This window comes from Notothenia rossii, assembly GCF_949606895.1.
Source record: "Notothenia rossii genome assembly, chromosome: 10".
NCBI lineage: Eukaryota > Metazoa > Chordata > Actinopteri > Perciformes > Nototheniidae > Notothenia > Notothenia rossii.
In genome coordinates, this window is record NC_136908.1 from 31,842,843 (window position 1) to 31,864,304 (window position 21,462).

General features: G+C 39.2%; 1 protein-coding gene across 4 annotated transcripts; it reads left to right on the top strand.

The window, feature by feature from the left end:
- The first annotated feature begins 13,518 nt into the window (after positions 1-13,518).
- On the top strand, positions 13,519-18,422 carry LOC307021548 (uncharacterized protein). 4 transcript variants are annotated; one of them, XM_079653754.1, is made up of 9 exons: positions 13,519-13,969; positions 14,559-14,652; positions 14,734-14,969; positions 15,186-15,300; positions 15,900-15,991; positions 16,424-16,541; positions 16,639-16,740; positions 16,839-17,012; positions 17,468-17,787. In XM_079653754.1, exons 4-9 carry the CDS (start codon positions 15,294-15,296, stop codon positions 17,713-17,715), a joined length of 741 nt encoding a protein of 246 aa, XP_079509880.1. In that variant the 5' UTR covers positions 13,519-13,969; positions 14,559-14,652; positions 14,734-14,969; positions 15,186-15,293; the 3' UTR covers positions 17,716-17,787. The 4 variants fall into 4 exon arrangements, with proteins under 4 accessions (XP_079509880.1, XP_079509881.1, XP_079509882.1 ...); XM_079653756.1 differs by lacking the exons at positions 13,519-13,969; positions 14,559-14,652; positions 14,734-14,969; positions 15,186-15,300 and adding exons at positions 15,688-15,819; positions 17,882-18,422 and having other exon boundaries at positions 17,468-17,644; XM_079653755.1 differs by lacking the exons at positions 13,519-13,969; positions 14,559-14,652; positions 14,734-14,969 and having other exon boundaries at positions 15,009-15,300.
- Positions 18,423-21,462: the final 3,040 nt, after the last annotated feature.

Here is a 21,462-nt window from a genome sequence, read left to right on the forward strand (position 1 = left end):
TCTCATTGTCATTGATTTATTTTCATCACCAATTATCATAGAACAGCTTTCTCAAGCAGTTTGTGATGCATTTTGGAAACTGGAGATGAGCCCCTGGTCTAATGCACCACCTGGCTTTAGAAACCCGTTCTCAAAGACTTACTTTTAGTCATTATTTGGGTAGCACACATATTCTGAATGCCTTCGGCAGAATTCAAATGAGCCATTTTAATCTAGATTAATCTAGATTAATTCCAAGAATACAGTGAGATTAATCTAGATTAAAAAAAAAAATCTATGCCCACCACTAATATATATATATATATATATATATATATATATATATATATATATATATATATATACTAGGGTGACCATATTTTGATTTCCAAAAAAGAGGACATGCTGCCCCCAGCCTCGAGATACTTAATGATACTTAACGTTTACTCAAAGATGCCTTATTGTTTTAAAGTATGCCTCCTCTGTATGGATATACAATTATTATTTATATTATTTTACTGTATATAACACAATAATATCTCTCTATAACCAAAGACACACCAAACCAAGGTTACTCAACAATCAACATGCTTTATTATGCCTAGAATTATCTCTGACAAATCTCAAATGCACAAGAATAACTTAAACATCATCCTGTAACAAAATAATAGCTCTCTTTTCAAGTCTTACTAGACAAAAAATAAATAACAAATATATGAAATAGTAGAAAATAGAAAATCCAGCTTTAACAAATAATCTCTTTGTATCTTGTCAATGTAAACAATAAAACAGTAACCTCACAAAGATACTAATGTAATTATTTTAAAAGTGCACTATGCAGTTTTTGGATTTTCATTTGCATAATTGCCATTAGTGAACATAACCTAACATAACATTTGATTACCTAAATCAAACCAAACACATTTTGAGGCACCATGAACCAAATATAAGCCTACTTTAAATGTTTGTAAACACAATTCCAGGCCCTGTCATTGTAAACAACCACAGTGAAACAACAACTTTTCACATATTTCTAGCTTCAAACAGTTTTCTAGGGTCCCAATTTAAAATTAAAAGTTTCTCTCCCACAGCTACATAGCTTTCTCTCTCTGCATAGCTGCATACTTCAATCTTCTTCATCCTGCTTTTCTTCTTCATCCTCCTTGTCTGCCCATCGATATTTTGCTGTGGAGCTGATCTTTCCAAGCAGTTTTCGGTTGCTCAACAAATAAGCATGAAAGTCTTTGCAAGACATGTCTTTCAAATTGTATTGCACAAATAGAATCCCCTTCAGTGACTCAGCAGACAGCTGGTTCCTCTCCTTGGTCCACTGGCTCTGCGTCAGTGAGAAAACCCTCTCAACATTTGCATTGTGAGAGGAAAGTGCAAAGACAAACTGTGCAATCTTCAGTAGTTCTGAGTAACATGCAATGCTTTTGGCCTTCTCAAAATATTTGGTCCACTTCTGGTGCACCTGCAGGCCACTGAACTCCTCATCACGGTTGCACCTTTCTGTGAATCTCTTCAGATTGGTGACCTGGTCAAAACACTTGACATAATCAATTACCACCCCCTTCTCTCCTAGGAACTTGATGCAGGCCTCCACATCATTCCACTCTGGTGGCTCACTCAAATCCATCCACGTGAATGTAGAGAACTCTTCCATGGGAGTCATCCACTTCTCCAGATACTCCAGACATGTACTGTACAGGCCTTGCACATCAGCACAGAACTGGTCATATTCCTTACCAAGTCCATCACTACGCTTTTGTGCCAGTAGTCCCTTAACTTTAAGGGACATGAAGTTGTTGATCTTGCATTCAAGAAGAATGGTGTGGATGCTGTTCATGATTTTCTTTACCTCCATAATGGAGTTCTTCTCCTTTTCCATGTCTTGAATGTGGGTGTGGAACGCAGACATGAGTGAGTGCATGTGCCAGAGGTAGATCTCACTGAATTCGTTTTCAGAAAAACTTCTTGATCACTATGGGTGTTTTTTGCAGAGACAGAAAGAATGCCTTTAAGGCTGGAAACATCTGTATCATCCACTCAATGCCTGGGAACAATGACAGCCACCTTGTCTTGCTGTGAGAAAGCATCCTTCTGTATTCAATGTCAACAAAATCACAGTACTCTTTCAGGCTCTCAGTGCGCAGAGTGTAAATGTGGAAGTACTGGTAGATTTTGAACATGATATTCTCAAGGTCAATATCTATTGTGTCTGCCCCATGATGAACACAATTATTCAATATGTGTGCTGGGCAACCCACACCGATCAGAGTGTTCTTCTGCAGCAACCTCTTCAAATTTGCAAATACATTCTTTCCCCCTTCATCACGTCGGATTCCTCCAAAGTTTGTGTTGCAATTGTCGCCAGTAAATGCAATGCATTTTTCAGACAAATTGTTTTTTGCCAATGTTTCAATGAGATATTGTGCAATGGTTTCTGCTGTCTCATTTGGTGTGTCTTTAACCTCGATTAATTTTGTTTGCATGCCACCCCTCTTCCAGTCAAAGTACTGGATTATGATTGGGAATATTTTCACTGCTCCGTGGTTACTCCCGTCTGTAGAAACACCACAGTACTGGATTTCTTTGAGTGCTTCATGTGCGACATCTATCGAGTGGGGCGCTATAACATCATTGACAATGGCTTCGGTTTTAGTGCGTGTACTACTGAATTTTTGGCAGTGTCAGAGTCTGGAAATGCTTTTTTTAGCAAGGCACTTGTGCAATCCATAGATCTCTAACTGTTGTGATGTTTCACAGTTTGAAATGCAAACGCACCCTCCACTGCATTTACAGCATCCTCTGTTTTGCCTGGTCTAACAAAGAAGTCTTTCAACTTTGCCGACAAACTCTCACCTTGCACAGCTTTCCTATGTTTGTCTGTGTCCATGTGCGCTTTAGGATCGCCTGCACCTTTATTGGACACACACACACATATGTGCAAGCTTTGCACACGGTGCACTCCGCCTCCCATTTGTTCCGACCGGGTCGGTACATTTGGAATTTCTTCTGCAATTCATCTGTAAAAGTACATTTGCGCTTTGGCATTGTGAATGTGAGCTGCGGTCCGCTCTGTCCCCTTCCTCTGTTTGTGTGTCAGCGTAGTTGTAGAGCCGCCCACAAAGCTTCAGACTCAGGGATTACGTCACACACGCAACAGAGTACCGTAGTATTCTGTGCAATGCGCCAGTCAATTTAAGTACATGCAAACGGTCCGCGAAACCCGGACATTTTCATGAATTTATAAACCCCCCCCGGACTACCCGGACAGGGCGTGAAAAGAGGACATGTCCGGGCAAAAGAGGACGTTTGGCCACCCTAATATATACAGTGCAATAAGCACAAATATTCTCATCAGACTCCGGCGCACTTCCTGGGGTCTTGGAAAATATTTGTGGTGGCCAAATGGCGGTACTACACTTCCGTTTGGTTGCCAGGCCCGGAAACACTTTTTCCCATTGACTTACATGGGGAAAGAGTTGTCAATAAATCGTTGGATAATTTTTTTTAAACTAAATAAACTACGCAGTAAGAACACTTGTTCAACTTGAAAACATTCATTCCTCAAGTTATAAAAATGTGCTAATAACGTTATTCTGAGAGTTATTTCCCTCTGCATTATGAACGTGCATCTAACCCACGGGACCGCGCCGCCCGGCACCTTCATTTTAAGTGTTCAGCATCGTCCCGACCAATCAGAGCACACTGTGGTCACAGGGAGGGTGGGGGCTGGAGCTATTGGAGCTGCAACGAGCCGTTAAAGGCAGAAAGTGAAATTCAGTGAATACACATAGTTTACAAAGATGCTGTATTAGAAACCAATGTGAGTTGCGTTTATCTTTACCCATGAATGCACAATAAGAACGGACCCATATTGTCTTACTGCCATCCCACGGAGCTGTAATAATGGATATATTGCACATGTGCTGTAATTCATGATTAGTAAAATATTATACTACATGGGCTGTATGATTACATCTTGTACCGTAAATGTTGTATTAAATAAAGTTAATATTACCGACGTTAGATTAACGTCCCTGTAGCTTCTTATTACACTAAGAAGCTTATTGCACTGTATATATATATATATATATATATATATATATATATATATATATATATATATACACACAGTGCAATAATTATTTCATGCTAAATAAAGCTCTGTTGCTTGGATATCACTAGATCCTGTTACAGCGTAATGTACATAACGATTGATGTCACATTAGCATAATTACTAGCTAGCCGCTAGCTGCTAACTGCCGCCTCGTTAAATGATCCAAGCTGCTTTCCTGGGTTCTAAAGTGTTGTGAAGCAGCCTGTTCTCTGGCTTCAGTCTGGGTGGAAGAGCCATCTGCAGTGCAGAGCTCTCTGGGTAAACTCTCCTCCTATTTACAACACTTTTGCCGATGTTTCAAGCACTTTTCAAACACTATTCCTGGCTTAAAAAGCGATGTGCATCACCCTGGATCTCCAAATCCATCATAATAACAAACCATTACCATACCAGTGTTGCCAACTCCATAGTAAGGAAAGTAGCTATTGGCTGTCCGAAAAGTCGCCAGAAGTCCCTAAATGACGTCATCGCCTAATTTGCATATCATGTAATGGCGGTAAAAAAACTTTCCCCCCCTTCAAGGATCAAAACTTGAAACCACCAGAGTAAATCCAGACGACGACAGTAGATCAGAAATGTCTCTATTAGAAAAAGTAGAAAGTAGAAATAGTTGTAGTAGTTTTTAGTAGAAATATCCCTTACAATAAAGGCAGTATAGTAGGCTATGCCCGTGTGTCATCTCCAATAAATGTCTTCAATCATCCTTTAAACTCAGGGTTTGATTCCCAGTCGGTCCGTGTACGTTTTGTTAGTTTGATTTTTCGTTTAAACCAAAAGCCAAAAAAACAAAATACTAGCCTTTTTCCGTTTTTTCGATTTTTATTTAAAACGAAAAAATGGAAAACCAAAGCCGTTTTCCCGTTTGTGTTGTCTGAATCAAAAGACGGATAACGAGAAAACCAAATATAGAAAAGTCTACGTTTTGTTAGTTTGATTTTTCGTTTGAAACAAAAAAACGAAAATAACAGCCTTTTTTTCGTTTTAAATCAAAAACGAAAAAACGGGAAACCAAAGCCATTTTCTGAATATAAAAACGGATAACAAGAAGACCTAATTAAAAAAACGGTCCGGTTTTGGTTTTTGATAACAACCTCATTCACTTTTCCGTTTTGTTTTGAAGAATGAAGAAAAGCAGTCCGGTGGACCGGAAGCAAGAACATATTTCAAAATAAAAGACGCGAGGATGTAATGGCAATGCTGTAAAAGACCCAGCAGTCTGACTACCCTTGGCCCCCCTGCTTCCGGCACCCATGCTGACGAGGATATGTTTATTTCTGCATTCACATGCAGATATGCGTTTATAGAGATTAATACAAGTATGCAAGCTCTGTGCATAACTTTATTTCGCTGACTTCCGGTTTGTACTGTGTCGGCAAATCCAGTGTCCAGCTTGTCGCTGTGTGACAACCGTTGAACAAAGTCATGTTTGTTGCAAACCTGCCAGATTTACCGGTGACAAATGTCAGTGATGTGAACAGAACTGTCACCAGTGACGTGCAGTGAGGTTCATGGCTGGTGAGGCACTGACTCTTTCAGAGTCAGATTTACAAATATTATAGACAAGTTTACGCGACAAACCACGGGTAGCGCCATAACCCTACACAAATGCACTTCATTTCCGCCGGTAGTCTTTTGCACAGCGTCTGTCGGTGTAAACCGGTGTAAACAGTCAGACGGGCACTGGTGTAAACACAGCGATTTCGATGCTAACAGTGATGCTAGCTTGGGAACACGATTCTACTTCTTTGACTGGAGATGGCGTTACTCTCCCCCACCCGAATTCAGTGCAAAACTGGGAGGATAACATGACGACGTGGCCCAGCATAACGTACAGCAAAATTTGCTCCTACTTCGTTCAATCCATGGCAATAGATGGAAAAGCAATGGACAGTCTGAAGGCATATCATAAGGCTGCGCACATTCTACTTTGCCCACATGCTCCCGAAAATTGTTGACGATTTTGTTGAGGGAAGGTTACAGTTCTGCAGTAAATATCTCAGCATTTTAAAACCAAAATAAACTGCCTTATTTAGGTCATGCCCACAGGAGCCAACAGTTGTCTGTTGTTTACATAATGCACAATTTACATGATCTCTTTATGCTGTGCAATATATCATATGTGCCTGTACTGTTTGAGTGAAAATAAAGTTTGATGTAATTTAATTTCATTATTGCACTGTTATTGCATTATTGCATTTCATATTTTCCTTAGAGTGCTACAATTTCTTTTAACACAGTTCATCATTCATATTAAGCTCATACTGTACATAAATAACACTGAATGAATTAATTGTTTAGAGGAAACTAAAGAAATGGCTTCAACAAGAAAGATCACATGTTTAATCCTAACAGGTATTACAAATTAAAATATAAAAGCAGCCCACACAATTACATCACTATGAAAATATTCATATATAATATTAAAAAATACAATGCATGCAGTATTTGTTGTGTTTATCTGTATTTAATGAACAACATGGCTGGGTGCTGGGTGCTGATTTGTGGTCGTAGCACTCTCTATCTAACCACTCGTTCAGGTGCTTTCTCGAGTGATTGCAACCAACTACCGCACACGTAGTTCCCGAACCACTTTTCTTCATGTTGTAATTGTTATATCCTCTTTGTCTCTGTGATATCAGTGCTTTGTCGGCACAACGGAGCTAGCTAGCAAAACAAACCCAGTCCGCCAAAACGGAAGTGCATTGCATCGAAGGGAGGAGTTCAGGATGTAGAGCGGAAACGGCTCAATAACTTGTGTATATTTTGACCTTAATCGAAATATTCGGCGATTTTCAAAAGCTTTTTTAGTCTGATGCTTCAATTCATTTTAAACAGACCGTTCAACAAAAGGATACCCAACATCTAAATATTGGATTGTTCTTTCTTAGTAAGATCCCATTTTCATTACAATTGTGGTCTTACCTTGACTTGAAGATGAAGTCCATGCTATTCTTCTGGACAACAATCTCTATTACTTTTTTTTAAAAGTCCTCCTTATCTTCCTGTAATTTGAAAAGTCTAGCTTGTTGTTTGTGTCTACCGTCTCTGCGTAGAATAACAGTAGCAACAAGAACCTGTGGGCTCATGTGCGCCCCCTTCAGTGCGGCAGAGGTTATGGCTGCCTCCCCTGGTGCTTTTTTCATTGCCGTTGTATGATGAGACCAGCGAGCCTAAATATCATATACATGAAATAAGTTATTTAGAGACTATGGATGGCGAGGATGAATGTAATAAAGGGATCTACAAACATTACATTGGTGACATACAGTGAGATGGTAACAGGCATGCGCTTAGTGCCCGCGCTCCAGCCAGTTTCTGTGGGGTGACGCATTCTGAGGTGAGGCAGAGCTCATCTGTGCCTCACCTCACCCCACAGTAACTGGCTTGAGCGCGCTCACAAAATAAGTGCCGCGTTAAATTAGTGCCCGCGCTCCAGCAAATTACTATGGGCTTACGAGAGGCAGAGCTCGTCCCTGCCTCACTTCTCATCGCTACCTGTAGTTGTAGCGGAGCTCGGCAAATTTGCTGATTTTGACTTTAAAAAGCGATTGGAATTATACATAAAGCACATTTACAACACAGATCAGTGGAGACATTTTATTATTATTTAGTTTTTCTTTAGTTGTTTTTCCGTTACATTGGAGTATGACAGGTGAGGCTCTGCCTCCCCTGACCGCACGTCGCTGACTGTCACCCTACTTTCACCTGCACCAAGCAGCAAGCGGGAGAACAATATATCATACAGTCGACCCCCATAACAGTTCACTCAGTAATGGAACAGTTGTTAAGCATTATTTTGTCCAAATAAATAATAATAATAATAAAATTATTTTGTCTACATTATTAATGTGATGTTTGTCTAAACTGCTAAGAAGCCGACAGCTGAGTTAGAACAGAAAGACATGCAGGCCATAATCACTAGAAGCTCAAAATAGTGTGTGTAAGGCTTACATGAACTGAATTGAAACACTGTCCATTAGTTGATTAATAAACAAGACATTCAAGTCAAAGTTTTAGGCATTTTCATTTGTAGCACGCTGTAAATATGGACTATGAATGAACACATGCAATGTGGAAACACACAAATAGGTTTATTCTCAATACTCATAACAGTATCAGACACAATGACTTTACTGAGAGTGAAGATGACATGAACATAGTTACTGTATGGTACTGAAGACAAAATACAGTATATTGCATTTGCCTCTTCCTCTAACTCTCTCTCCAAGATTGGCCTCCATTGTTGTGCACAACAAAGTGTTCAAGCTCAGGTTTCTAAGTGATCTAATTTTAACATGTGCATTCTGGGTGCAGGGGCTTGATAATTGAGTGTGGTATTTCAGTGGCAGTGTTTTGCAAACAACACACAGGCTGTTGGTTTTGAATAACGTATCTAATGTAGGCTAAATAAGAGTGAGTAGTTATTTGCAAAAAGTGTATTTTGGAATATCAAACTTAGTGTAAAGCAGACGATGTGCTTATGATTTAGCATATCTGTTCAATAGATGATAGGCAACTTGAGTTTAATAATTGTGCCAAAAGTACCAGTTTGTGTCTTGGTAATTGCTCAAAGCTGTAATAGGCCACAAATAATCACATTTTTCTAAAAACACAGCAGCAAAACCTATTTTATCCACCCAAAAATGAAGGCCCACCTGAAATCAAATCGCTATTTTTAGCATTAAATAATATACACTTAAACTGATATAGCTTTTTTGGGTGGATAAAATAAATGTTGCTTTTGCCCATTTCCTCAGCAGTACATGGCTCTGCTGCGCCGGGGCTCCTGTGTGTTTCTCCACATGACTACTGTAGGTAGTACACTGATTATGGATATATATACCACATACTACCCCACTTCAAAAGACCAGAACTATCCCCTTAAGGGCAGCTGTTGATGTTCACAACAACAACAAAAAACGCATGCAGATGGTTGTAGTCTGTAGCCAGACAGTGGTAGATCTGGTCGTGGTGGAGCATGGTGGTGGGCAGCGGTATAACTTCTAGCTGTCATGGTGATGTTCATATGACAAGGGACTGCCAGTTTGAACTTTACCGAGAGCAGAGTCCACTAGTGGCACCTCACAGGGATACCTATGGTGCAGAAGCAGCAGTGAAGTCCTAGATTCCTGGCACTTTGAGGGCAGACAGATCCAGCAGCTCTCAGCTCTCAGCTCTCAGAGACATCAACACATAAGCTATTCTGTGTGCATAGCTTGCTTTCACATAACTACTAATCTCTCACTTTACTTTCTCTGACATTGTTCTCTGCTTTGGATTGTGGACATCCCAGCCATGTTCTCTACCGGGCCTAGTTTTACACACTGTGGGTTTAAGCAATATATAGCAATGATGAGATGATGTGTGTATGAGACATGATGAGTGTGTAGTTTTAGCATTTTAATTACAATGACATTATTCTCAGACTTGCCATAGTTCTTGGTTTGTACCACTGCTGCTCTGCTCTGTACAGCTGAGTACTGGGGACCCACTGGGAGTCATGTGACTGGAGCAGGAGATTAACACACGTCACACCTGCAGCCATGATGCTCCAGCTCAACGGGGGTCGAGTCTTTCAGCCCCACCTGTAAGAAGAGAAACTAAATAAATATGTATTCAGTTTGCTTTGTGTTATTTATTTTAGGGTAAGATGTTGGTTTCTTAACATTGTGCTATTTTAAGGAGTAAATACAAAGTCATATCTTTGTTCCTAGATGTTTTCTATACTTACAACTTCTCATACAGACTGATATGAATTGATTCACTTTCATACTATGAACGAAGAAAAATAACTCTTTAACAGCAGAACAGGAACCAAACACAACTGTGACCTCTGTGCAGCACACACAGACCAGTCAGTCCATTTCTGGTGAGTAGCTACCTTGTGCTAGTTATATTAAAGTTGATGTTTTACTACTGGCTGTGTCTAACATGTCTAAAATGAGCCAAATCCCCAGGAACATGTTGAACCAGACGGTAACTAAAACACTGTCAGTAACACTCCATCCTGAACTCACTGTGGGGCCTGTCTTCATGGACCTGTAGCATAACACCCTGAAACATACAGAATGCAAAGTATGTTCATTAAGAATGCACATACTGTTCCTCTGTCTTATGTAGTCAAACTTGTTGAAGAAAAACAATAAGTTGGACACTGGATTTACCGACACAGTACAAACCGGAAGTCAGTGAAATAAAGTTATGCGCAGTGCTTGCATACTATATTGATCTCTATAAACGCATATCTGCATGTGAATGCAGAGATAAACGTATCCTCGTCAGACTTCTGGGTTCCAGGATTTAACTTTTACAGCATATCCTCGTGTCTTTTATTTTGAAATATGTTCTTTAACTTCCGGTCCACCGGACTGTTTTTCTTCATTCTTCAATACAAAACGGAAAATTGAATGAAGTTGTTTTCAAAAACCAAAATCAGAACGCTTTTTGTATTAGGTCTTCTTGTTATCCGTTTTTTGATTCACACAACAACAACAACAACAACAACTGCACACTCTTGTAGGACATGCTTTGCAGTGAAGATAAATGGTGAAAGAAATCCAAGTGGGTCATACACAGAGCAGACTGTTGAAAGGATGCCTCTCCTTGTGGCTGGTTGAGACTTTAAGCAGACTTGAAACTTGAAAACATCTTCCTCCAAGCCTGTCCTCCTACAAAAAACGACCAAATAGGTCGATTGTTTAAGCAGTGTTGATCACGATATTACGACCCATAGCCACGTAGCTTTCCCCCTATTCATTTCTAGCAGCAGTTTATTACGACCTTTTGTCACGTTTTGTCACGATCGTAATCCCGTGAACTTTAACCTTTCGCATCAATAAAAGTGCGACGAGCCAAGAAGATGAAGATGAAGAAGAAGATGAAGAAGAAGAAGAATTGTTAAAGAGCGTCAGAGCTTTACAAGTGGTAAATCTGATTTCTGTATTTCATTTGATTTGTTTACGCTTTTAATTAATCCTGTCGTTTTTCTACTTATCATGTTTAACCACGATATTTCAGTTTTACGTTTTAGGGCTGGCCCGTGGCATAGGCAGTATAGGCGAATGCTTGTTGTTAGCAATAGCATGGCTGTAAAGGTTAGCGCTTAGCTTAGCGCTTAGCTTATATGCGCTAATGGATATGTATTGCAATATAAGAAGATTCATCTACAACAAGTTGGAGGGAGAGTTTTCTCCTTCGCACAAAAGGAGCTAAAATCTTGCCTGAAAACAAAACCCTTGGTAGCACGTGACATAACACATAACAATGGCAAAAGTATGTATATTCAGCTAACCAGACCAGGACATGATATGACCGTAAACAATGCGAAAGGAAATGGCATTTTAATAATAATAATAATAATAATAATAGTTGACATTTACATGGCGCTTTTCATAATGCACACACTTTTTTTTTCTTCTAAATGTCACCTAACATGTTGCATTAATGATAGTTAGGGTAAGTTCAACACTTGAATATCATCAGGTCATAGTTGTTTTACTACTTTAAACATTCGCTAATTCAACTTAAGTTTTGTGAAAGCATCACATCTAGTTAAAAAGAGAAATATATTTCCCTGTAATTACTGATTTACCTGGGACTTGATTGATTTTGGTGTCTGCAGTTTTATTTTGGCGAATGCTTATTTATGAAGCAACAATTAAATTACATGGTAGCACAGCTAATCTGAGTTGATCTGTTTGGTTTTTTTCAGGTCATCTATCAATTCAATTATTTGAAGTAGCCTATTATCATAAAAAAATCAACGGTTCTTTTCAGAGCCATATCCCTCTTCCTACTCTCTTTCACCCCTCTCGTTTTCTTGTCTTTTGTTTTGTTTTTCTCCCTCCCTGTATGTCAGTTCATCCTTTGTTTGTTGTTGCCCTTTTTATCCTCACTTAAAAATGGCATCCAAGCAACTGAATGAATGGCTAGAGATAGGGAATGCCCTCGCAGATGAGTTGGCAAATAAGGCAAGTACAACATTATCCAAATATGTATTATAACATCTACTCAAATGATAAAAGACACACACATTAAAAAGATGTGTGTGCAACAATTAAGGGAAATATATAATCTCTTTTATATATTTATATATTAAGATACCAAAGAAACCAAAGAAACCGAAGATACCGAAGATACCAAAGAAAATAACGCAAGGATCAAATGTTTCCTGGAGGAAGAGGGACCTGGATGGGAACATTATAGCCCAACATTGGAATAAGAATCGATCTGGTCTGTAAAATATAATCTAGTTCTAGTGTTTCATTGAGTTTTAATGTCGTTGGTCGGTCCTCAATAATGTTTCCCATATCATCGTACTTTGTTTTATGCAGTTAAACCTTCCAGCTCTCAGGAGTCCCCAGAGGTCGAGGAGACACATGAGATTCCTCTACAGGTCCCAAGTCTTGGTATGCACAATGAATTCTTAAATTATCCTTCAACTTGAAATGTAGGTAATTGTTTGTAGTATGTAATAGCTTTGTTCATGATACATTGTAAAGTGAAAAGCCATGTATGGAATATCTTTTTTTAATTAAACTAAATTCCATGATTTGTTTTATATTTTGTTATTTTAGATCAATATCTTCAGACACTGAGAAACCTGTTGGGTTCTTTCACTGTCCCTGCATCATCAGAAGAAACACCCACTGCATCAACATGGACCCAAAGACAGTTGAAACGTGAACAAAAATTCAGAGCTGCAATGCCAGAGCTCCTTAATTTGAAATTGGCTGCAGAGATTGTCACTACACGTTCCTGTCTCCAATGCAAAACTGCTGATGCTGTGGTCCGGTGCTTGGACTGTGTTCCACCAGGAACTCCCTTTCTTTGTCCGGCATGTGACCCTATTATCCATGGTAAACATGTCTTACATGACAGGGAAGCCATGTTTGATGGGTTTTACAGACCTATTCCTCCCACATCCTTAGTGGTTGTGGATGAAAGTGGCCAATATGGACTCTGTGAACAAGGTGGGTTCAAATAATGTATTACATATTCCCTTACCATGGTTTCCTAATGTGCACAACATATACAGCGGCATCATTTTCACCATGTACGAAAGTTTGCTTTAACTGTTAAAATGTCTCAATTTGTATTGACTACATGTCCTAACATGTCCTAACATGCATATGAATCTCTGAAATTGTCTTTGCTGCAGTGTGTCTGCTTCCAATTCCTCCACCATCCCAAATCTGCTTCTGTGGTCCAAGCTAAGATTTCACCATCATCCCAGGAAAGCAGACCGTGTTGGTGACTATCAATGGTTTGTTGCCACCAGAAGACGATCAAGCAGAAATACAGGATTACTATTATACTTTTGTCCTACATTACATAGATAGCTGTCAAATTGCACATTTATATTTTTTCTCAGGTCCATACAAGGTTCGTCTGCCTTCTGTGTGCTGTCCAATTTGTTCCGCCAAATGGTCCCCGAGCATAGGTGACTTGCTGGGATACAAATACTGGCCAGCAACCGACAGCTGCAAAATTATTTTTAAGTATGATGTGTTCACATCATTCGAGCAAATGAAATTGGCCAGCCCAGCATTATCCCAGCAAGTATTTATAAAAATGCTTGAACATCGATCGTTTTCCACAGGAAGGGTAAGAATAAAATGTGGTTTTCAAGATTTTTGAATACCAAACTTTTAATTAACCAAATGAATACCATTCTTGTTTCCAGACAGGCAGAATCTGTAGCGATACCTTCCACAGAGTATTTCGGGAGTTTGCCTTCTGTAATTACAGACAAGAAGATCTGTGCCTGGTGGAGCCCTTTAAATGCCCAGCATGCACACCTGACATGCTGGCTATTGCTGTAGATGGCAATAGAAAGCATTATCGCTTCAAGAAGTCCAGAGGGTCAGTGAAATCATATTCTCATTTTAGTTGTTGTTTTATTGACTAAGCTGAATGTCTTTGCTGAAATGTTTAACTTTCCCCAACTCTGCAATTTCTTTTTCCAAAGTTTGTAGACCATCAGAAAATAATAGTTGGTTTGAAATTACACATAATTATATAAATCCAATTCATAAACATTATTACATATGACGCCTGTAAAGTTAACTCAACTTTAAAATGTTAAATGGTTGACGTTAGTTGGATATGTTGGAGCTAAGAACCAGTTTTGGATATAATTGCTTCATGAAAAATGTATTAAATTGCCCAGGAACCTTTTTCTATGCCTTCCTCTGCCCTATTCCATGCCCATCAATATAAAGGATGTACTTTTATTTTTACCTTTTTACAAGAAGTCAGTAAACTTTTCACTAATGTTAAATAATGGTGACAAAAGACTTTACACAGAATCACAGATCAAATTCACAAAGACCTTTTCCACATTTATGAAAATGTTATGGCAAAAGCAAATTGGCCAAATTAAATAGAGGACACAATCAAACTTATGTATGTATGATAATGTTGCTTACAATGTCTTTCTCGAATTTCGCAGGACAGATGAACCGTCTCTATTTGATGGACTGTTCATTGCCCAGGACAGTAAAGTGTCTGCCTTTGTCGACAAAATCAGGAGCCAGATGACGATTGTAAGAATCTATTCAATCCCGTAACCCTTTATTTATTTTTCTTAGCACAGGGTTAAATGTAACAGATTTTGTCTATTTCAGAAAAGTGGTCGTGATGTTTGTGGACCGGCAACATTCACAGCTTGCAGAGAAACCTCACACAAGTCCAGGGCCAAGGTGGATGAGGAAGGACTGCAAATAGCTGTGTGCAGACATGGCATCTTACTACAAGGCCTAAATCACTACCGTGGTGAAATATATGCCTACCCAATGTTCCTGCAGAAGGAGCTGGCTGAAGTTGCGAATTCAACATTCTTTTGTATGGATGTTGCCTGCAGGTAGTTATAACTATTGCAAAATTGGAAGTGTTGTGGGAAACGTGTTATCTATTTAATTCTTGCACATCCAGTAGATGTAAAGCAAAAAAAGCATTCATTTGGATAAATGCTGATGTTGGTTACAAGGATTGTACTGGTAATTTTAAGGACCTGGTTTATCTTTTTACTATTATGCCATCATGCAACTGGAAAAGCTAATTGATTTTGTCATTACAGGTACTGGCCTTATTTGGAGAAGATGGCAGCAAAGTTGCCTGAGCTCCAACCACTTACAGAGATGAAACCTTTTCTCTCTGTAATGCACGCCAAGGCCCACAAAGGCAAATGCGAGGTACAGTATGCAAGTTAAACATTTGTGTCACTAGATTCAAATGTTTTAGAAATTGTAGTGCACATAAGAATATCATGTAGTATATTCTATTCAAGCCTGTGGAATAATTGTAATAGTTACAAATGTTGACAAAATTGTTACAAAACAGACTGTCACAAGGATAGGCTTCCAAAACCCATTATGTTTATTTTAGTAAATATATCAGCACTGTAGAAATAATGAATGAACAGAGCTTCAAATAACTGCAGTTGTGACATTGTAGTTCAAAGCATAATTCAATCTCAGAACATTTTAACTTTCTGAAATTGCTCCTGACACTGATGTTAACTAAAGATGTACAGTACAAGAAATTATAATATTGAACTAAATAGCTAGATCTCATTGTTTATGATTCTGAGCAAGTGAAGTGGGGTGGCAGAAGCCAGGAAGGTGCTTGAAATACTGTCGGTGAGGAAGTGGAACAGGTTAACAGCTTCCTCTCAAGGGCAGCTCTGACAACAAAATACATGACCAAATCAGGTTGGTAGAGGAAAACAAATAGTTTTAAGTAGTGCCACATTGTAAAGCTCATATGAATTTTCATGTTTTTGTGTTTACAGCTAGAGCAGATATGATAACCGTGCTGGCTATGCAATGGAACCACAGGAAGGTGGAGAATCTCCACAAGACACTCTCAAAGAGATTTGTCAAAGTAAGACGTCCATGCTGCATTTCAAAATGTATATTAAGAATATCCGAGTTTCTTGTTGTAGTAATTTAACACCATCCTTAGCTATATGTTGTTGAATTGAATGTATTCTGCAATCATTTCATTATGATGGTGCTGCCATGGCACACTATTCTGCCAAGAGAGTCTTTGTTCTGTTTGTTTTTAATAAAGCACTATAGGTTGATTCATCTGAATTTCTGGATAATAATAATAATAATAATAATAATGTTAATCCTGCTTGATCTTGAAAAAAAAGGGACACTAAGGTGATATTTGCCAACCTTGAAGAGAAGGTGTTTAGCATTTCATGTTGTTGTCTGGTCAGTTAATGTGCATAAAGGAATTCAGTAAAAAACAACCTTCTCAACCAACTGGAACGCATATTCACTTTTTCCTTTTAAACATTCTAACCAGACTACACAGAGAGCACAAACTGAAGTGGACAATCTTGAGAGTCTCAAGCAAGAGCTGAACATCTCCCTGGAGGACACGGAGCAGTGGGTGTTGGAGGTCAAGCAATGGGCAGCCACTGGTATGTTATATGATCACTGTGGTATAGATTTGGTTCCATATTTCCAAACATTTGGCTTCATGTTTTATGATTACACCTTGTTGTTTCTGTTTTCAAGAGAAACCTGGAGCCCAGAGTAGCCAAGAGGAGCTCCAGAGAGAAATAGATGAAATTATTTATTCCCTCCGAAGAAAGAAACACGACCTCTATCGACAAAATGGTATTTATTATTACGTTATCTAGAAACTATATTTGTTTCTTGTTGTTGTTGTTTGTATTATTAATATTAGTTTATTTGTATTTTGTTTTACTTTACAGACAGCAACCAAACAAGGCAACGCAAACGGAGAAGACTGACAGAGCTCAAGAAGAAACTCAGAGAGAGGATACTGCAGTACAACACCATTGATGCCTGTTCAGAGAAAATTGACACAGAAGCAGCATGCGGTCTGTCTGAGGATGTCATTCTGCCCTGGGAGGCGCAAGGAGATGGTAAGAAACAACTTGTTTTTGTTTGCCCTAGATATTCCATAAATTCAGTTGAAGTACTAGAATACAATCACCAATGTAACACAGAGCTGTCAACATAGGTGTCACAAATCATCATGATCACAACAAATCATTTTGAAATAATTATATTGAAAGGTCTGTATGATGTTGCCCTATCAAGTCTTAATAGTCTAGTCTCACTGGGACAGGCATATCTATGGAAACAGTAAAACCCTTCCTGACCACCCTGAACTGCATACTAATGTTGAATCTCAAGACATACTGAATGTAATTCTGCCAACAATTGAAAAAATTCAGCAAGCGGCGAGGTTGAATTTTTTTTGACCAGATTTGAAGGTTTTGGTCAATTTAAGTTAAAAAGATTGAATACAAACTGATATTATTTGTTTTATTAGCCTTACCATTGTGGTTGATATTTTGTGTTTTTTCCATTATAGTGGTGAACCTGCGCACAAAGAGGCGACTTTTTGACCAGGTTATGCTGGTCAGGCGTATGGAAGAGGAGAAAGTCATCATTGTGAAGGAGATGACCCAGCATTGTCAAAATCTGAGGCAAGCACTGGACAAACTGGACCACCTCCTTCATCAGACAAAAGACGACATCAGGAACCAAAGTATGTTCCACAAATACCGATTTATAACATTTGCCACTGCCCCCCTCCCAGTGTCAAATGTCTATCACTGAATAGCATCTGTAATGATTGCATTTTTTCTGAATCACAAATCTTTTTAGCTAATATACAGCCTCGGAGTTAAACATTCAAATTGCTTATATGGAACCAACATCAATGCTAATTAAAAGTTGCCTTCCATAGACTGTCATTTTCTCTTTTTATTTTTGTTTCTCCAAGCGATATAACAGAAGAGGGATACAGGGGACTGCACTGCTGTATTTTACACCATCAATATCTTCTGGAGCAGAAACTGAGCAGAGTCACCAGCACCTACAGCTGTATTGGATCGGACTCGTCTTTTCTCATGATGGAGGAAGACATTGAAGACGGTAATGAGGACGACGAACAGGACGGTGATGAGGACGGTGATGAGGACAACGAACAAGACGGTGATGAGGACGGTGATGAGGACAACTAACAGGACGGTGATGAGGACAACAAACAGGACAACGAACAGGACTTAACAAGTCTATTGTGTTGTATGCATGTCAACGTATTAAAACGAGTATTACGATTGAATGGCTTGTTTATTACCTTTTTTTTATATGATCCTGCTTTGCATTTACTATGTCTGGTATTCAACTAAATGCCATTAGCAGTTATCAGTCACCTTCAGATCCGAGTTACCTCGAGGGCCGGAGGTTCCCCACCCCTGGTATAAGGTTTTGGTGATCACCCTTATTATCATCATGTCATTTAATCATGATCTGTTTAATTAGCCAATGCTTACATCCAAAGAATGTGTCTAGACTTTACTCCAGTCCTACAGACACACACTAACAATAAAAATTGAGCTAAGTAATACACTCACGAGCCACTTAATTAGGTACACCTTGCTAGGATGGGTTGGACCCCCATCTGCTTTCAGAACTGCATTAAGTCTTCATGGCATAGATTAAACAAGGTACTGGAAGCATTCCTCAGAGATTTTGCTCAATATTGACCTGATCGCATCACGCAGTTGCTGCAGATTTGTCGGCTGCACATCCATGACGCAAATCTCTGGTTCACCACATCCCAATGGTGCACTGTAGGATTTGGATCTGATGACTGTGGACTGTGAAATTTGAGTAAAATTCATTGTCATGTTCAAGAAACCAGTTGGAGAATATTTGAGCTTTGTGACACGGTGAGTTATCCTGCTGGAAGTAGCCATCAGAAGATTGGTACACTGTTGTCATAAAGGCATGAACATGGTCAGCACAACCCGGTATCACGGCAAGACGTGAACATGTGACGATTTACCATGATGGGAGACGTGAAGGTGTCACGATTTCGTCCCTTCAAACGTGACAATTACACAGTATTGTTAACGTGGCCCAACCAGTGGAGATATACCCGGAAATGCCAAGCAAATGCTACCCCGACGGTCGGTTGTTATTATTATCAATATTAATATAATAATGATTTCATTTGTAATAGTCACACTCAATTTCGCCAATTTTCTGTTGCCCCAGCTGGTCGGCACCTCTTTTAGCAGATACAAAGGCTACATTCATTTATTAAATCGATGTGGAATTAACGGACGTGACGTTGCACGATTGCGTTACCAGGCAACAGCTTCGGTTCATGTTAATTTATAAACTCTTCAACTCGAACCGTAGTTATATTTTAAAACATTTTAGAAAGCCTCACGAAATATTTTAATGTACATTTTAATTGAAATGTGAAGGAATGTGTGTATAACAAAATACATCCGTCAAAAACAATACCGGAAACAGACGTAGGCAAGATCCTCGGTTATGGCTAGAAAGGATCCTTCTATTGTAAATATGACGTCACGTTCTCGTTGTAACTCTCGTTGTAATCGGAGCGGCTCGGAAACACATCTACAGCAGTAACATGATGCAACATACACATTAATGCAGCAGCAATATTAATAGAGAAACATCAGACATAATAGTAAAACACTGCAAGGGAACATTTTATTGCACCAGGAGCTATCTTGGGACTTTTACTGCGACAACGTTGACTTGCCTGTGAATAAAAAATAAACCATAGTGTTGGTGATCTACAGTGTTCTCATTCTTCTTTGAACACCAGCAAGACCGCTTTTCAACAATCACACTCCCTGTCATTGACATAATTAATAGATAGTTTAGCTTCTCACCATCATTTGCTGTGGCCAACTGATGTTAACGATCCTCACTGAAAGGCTGCCTGCCAAACGTAAACATTCAGCCACGTGACATTCAGCCGAACTCTCGCGAGAGTTTTACACAAGACGGATCCTTTCTAGCCATAACCAAGATCCTCAGCTCGGTGATTCATGGTTTAGCCGCAATGCACGTTGGGAAATGGTGTTTATGCGATGTGAATTCCGAAAACATAAAAAAAAAAAATAATAATACTTTATTCCGAGTTTGCTTGCTTTTCTCTTTGGAGCTAATCACATAACGGCATTGTAATACATGGTTCGGCTGCATTACATATTACATATCTGCCGTAGTTATCTATTTATAGAGCCCTGATGAGAAGACTCCTATACAAACAGGAAGAACTGCCGCCAAAACTGAAAACGTGACGTGGATCACAAATATATCAGCCATTTAACAACATCTTAGATTTATTTTCACACAATATGTCTCCTTGCAATATCAACAGTAATTCGGCTGACTTTTATATTTGATCCAATTGGTAGATAGGCAGTATTTACACCATAACGGTGCACAGCTGATAGACGGGCACCTAGTGGTTAAAGCGCGTTATTGAATTTTATTATTATTAATAACTAACAGAATAAGAGACCTGACAGGTGATGTCAGACGTTGACCTGGCTGCACAGTCACAGAGGCTGGCTGTGTCAACTGTTCACACTTCACACCTGTACAAATACAAAAAAAAGTTATATGACAGAGTATCCTGTTAAACAGCAGTATAATAAGTGTTGACTCACTTCCAGCTGCCAGCAGCAGCAGCAGCAGCAGCAGCAGCAGAGAGAACATGATGATGATGAGTCTCATTTAATTTAATTTCAAACCTTTATTTATACAGGTGTATCCCATTGAGATCATTGATCTCTTTTTCAAGGGAGACCTGCTCAAGTAGGTTCCACATGAAACATAAAAACATAAACAGAACAACAAAAGGACATCATACAGCATCATTTACATAACTATCCACATAAACAGGTACCAATAGCTTCCGATTGAGTAGCATCCAACCGAGCTTTAAAAACATTTAGTGGCACCAGATTGCTCAGTTTCCATTTAATTTGCAGACTATTCCAAGACAGAGGAGCTGCGCATCTAAAAGCTGTCTTCCCTAAGACAGTCCTAGCAGTTGGCACATTTAATAAAACCACAGCATTCGATCTCAGGCACTAGCCACTTACAATTTTCCGTGAGATCAGGGAGCAGATATAAGATGGAAGTTTCCCTAACATGGCTTTGTATATAAAAATGTACCAGTGACTGAGCCTCCGTACAGTTAGTGAAAGCAAACCAGCCCTTGCATACAGGGTACAGTGATGGGTTAATGCTTTACAGTTTGTCACAAATCTCAGTGCACTGTGATACGCAGCATCTAACTTGACCAGGCAATTGGCAGGTGCATTCATATAAATCAAATCACCATAGTCCAGCACAGGTCAAAAGGTCACAGTGACTAGCCTTTTCCTGGCCTCAAGCAGAGAAACAGGACTTGTTCCTGTAGAAGAAACCTAGCCTAACCCTCAGCTTTTTAAGCAGGTTATTGACATGAAGTTTAGAAATGTGAGACAATCATCAAGCCAGATACCAAGGACTCTGAGAAGACGT